This window comes from Hydra vulgaris, chromosome 13, assembly GCF_038396675.1.
Source record: "Hydra vulgaris chromosome 13, alternate assembly HydraT2T_AEP".
NCBI lineage: Eukaryota > Metazoa > Cnidaria > Hydrozoa > Anthoathecata > Hydridae > Hydra > Hydra vulgaris.
Genome location: NC_088932.1, coordinates 39,649,004 through 39,651,232, shown reverse-complemented (window position 1 = coordinate 39,651,232; position 2,229 = coordinate 39,649,004). Strand labels below are relative to the sequence as shown.

The 2,229-nt window shown below is 35.8% G+C and overlaps 1 protein-coding gene across 1 annotated transcript; it reads left to right on the top strand.

Moving 5' to 3' along the window:
* The first annotated feature begins 245 nt into the window (after positions 1-245).
* On the top strand, positions 246-1,868 carry LOC136089879 (uncharacterized). The gene is made up of 2 exons (XM_065815972.1): positions 246-1,200; positions 1,387-1,868. The coding sequence occupies exons 1-2, from the start codon at positions 246-248 to the stop codon at positions 1,866-1,868; spliced, it is 1,437 nt and encodes a 478-aa protein (XP_065672044.1).
* Positions 1,869-2,229: the final 361 nt, after the last annotated feature.

Here is a 2,229-nt window from a genome sequence, read left to right as displayed (position 1 = left end):
AAGAAGTACAACAAGCGGGAATATTCTCAGTGCAACTTGACACAACTCAAGATGTAACACAAGCGGATAAATGTGCGATAGTCCTGCGATACGTTACCGACAAAGTTGAGGAGCGACTTATTGGTGTTGTCGATTCACATTCTGGAAAAGGCAGTGATCTGTGCAAATTAATGTCAAATGTTTTGGAACAAAATGGCATTGATATTACTTAATGTGTGTCAGATAGTACTGGTGGCGCGTCTAATATGGCCGGGGCATACAATGGATTTACTATATTCTTAGAAAAAGCGTCTCCTGGACACACTCACACATGGTGTTATGCGCATGTTTTAAATCTGGTCGTATGTGACGCCACCAGCAGTAATGAAGCTTCAATGACACTTTTTGGTATACTTCAAAAGGCTGCTATGTTTTTTCGTGAGTCCTACTTGAGAATGGACCTTTGGACTGATCACATGAAAGAAAAAAATGGCCAAAACATTCACAAACGACTAAATGTTATCGGTGCTACTAGATGGGGGTCCAAACACGATGCCCTTCAAAAGTTTTTTGGTACGTTTTTCGACGGTGAAGGAGCATTATACACAGACGTCGTTCAAGTACTGGAAATAGCAGTCTCTTCCACTAAATTAAGTGTTGAAGCACGCTATGATGCGCAGTGTCTATTAACGTCCTTATTGAAGTATAAGACTGTACTGACGGGATTTGTATATCTAAGAATAATGGAGTCAACCACACCACTGTCCAAATACCTACAGACGTCTGGATTGAATTTCATAAAGGCGTTTGAGATGGTTAAAATAACTATTTCAGAAATTCAGACTCAATCACTCAATTTTGATCAAGCTAAGGTGGTTGCAGACCATTTCATTAATGTGCCCGCAACCATTCTTGACGAGAAAGAATGTGATTGTGTTATACAGACAGATTTGCCAATGGTACGCAAAAGAATAAGAAAAGTAATGGCAGGAGAATTAGCAAATGATGATCCACTTACAGATCCTTTAAAAAAGTTTGAAGTAGAGGTCCACAATGGTATTCTAGACACAGTGTTAAGAAGTCTGTCGACTCGGTTTGCATCACACGGTGAACTGTACTCTGATATGAGTTGTTTTGACCCCAACGGATTTTCTGAGTTATTGGAATGTAATATTCCAAAAAAAGCCCTTCAGAAAATTTCATGTCATATTTCGGCAACAGGTGTGTAAATTTACTTATAAATATAATTGATTGGTTTCTTGTTAAATTTTATTAGTAATTGCTTAAGTATTTTTGTTTTCCAAATTGGTAAACTTCATTAAATTTTTAATTAGCATTAGATAAGGTTTCTCTTTTGTTCTTTATTTTGAATATTTATAAGATTATCTTTATCTTTTTATATTTTAGGCGAAGAAGCACAGCTGTTGCTTGAGCTATTGGACTTTGCAAAAAAGTGGCCAGTTTTAAAAAAAACATTGGAAGAGAGTTACCATTGTTCTGATCAAATCACGATTGATGAGGATGAGGTTGAAAATGAAGATGACGCCACCAACCATAAATGCGGCCCTCTAAAGAAGTGTCGCTCGTGCATTTACTGTTGCTACCATGTGCTTCGAAAATATAATCTTTACGGCAAGAGCTACTGCATGCTGCACAGGGCTTATAAATTCATGCTCACAATTTCAATTACCCAAGTGGCTTGTGAGAGGAGTTTCAGCAAGTTGAAATGTGTCAAAACAAGATTGCGAAGTCAATTGACAGAAGATCACTTGGACTCACTGTTGATGATGTGCATTGAAAAGCACATATTGAGTAACATAACCAACGATGAAACTATTGATGAACTTGCTAAATCGAGTGGTGAATTAAAAAAGTTACTGTTTTTATGATTTTTAGTTTTTGTGATTTAAATATAAATTTATAATACAAATATAACACATGTACTTAAATGACATCTTTATTGATTTTAAACAAATGTATACAAGTCCTTATTGTTCAATAGTGTTACAAAAGTATTTAAAAGTGAGGGGTTACAAGCGAATACGATTTAAAAAAAAAGGTCACTTGGTGGGCCTTGTTCATGAAAGCATTTCCCGGGCCTTTTCAAAAGCCTAATCCGCCCCTGGTCCAAACCCTCAAAGTTATTCATTGAGGGTTTGTTTTAGTTACATTAATAAAAGTGATTTTGCAAAAAAAGCTAAAAAAGCAACAGCATTTTTACCTATAAATGAAGATTTTAATATTTTAATT

Bases quoted from the DNA above. Each gene is read 5' to 3' on its own strand.
- LOC136089879 (XM_065815972.1), top strand. From the start codon at position 246: ATGGCCGGGGCATACAATGGATTTACTATATTCTTAGAAAAAGCGTCT. The intron at 1,201-1,386 runs GTGTGTAAATTT...TTTATATTTTAG, and splicing joins ATGTCATATTTCGGCAACAG to GCGAAGAAGCACAGCTGTTG.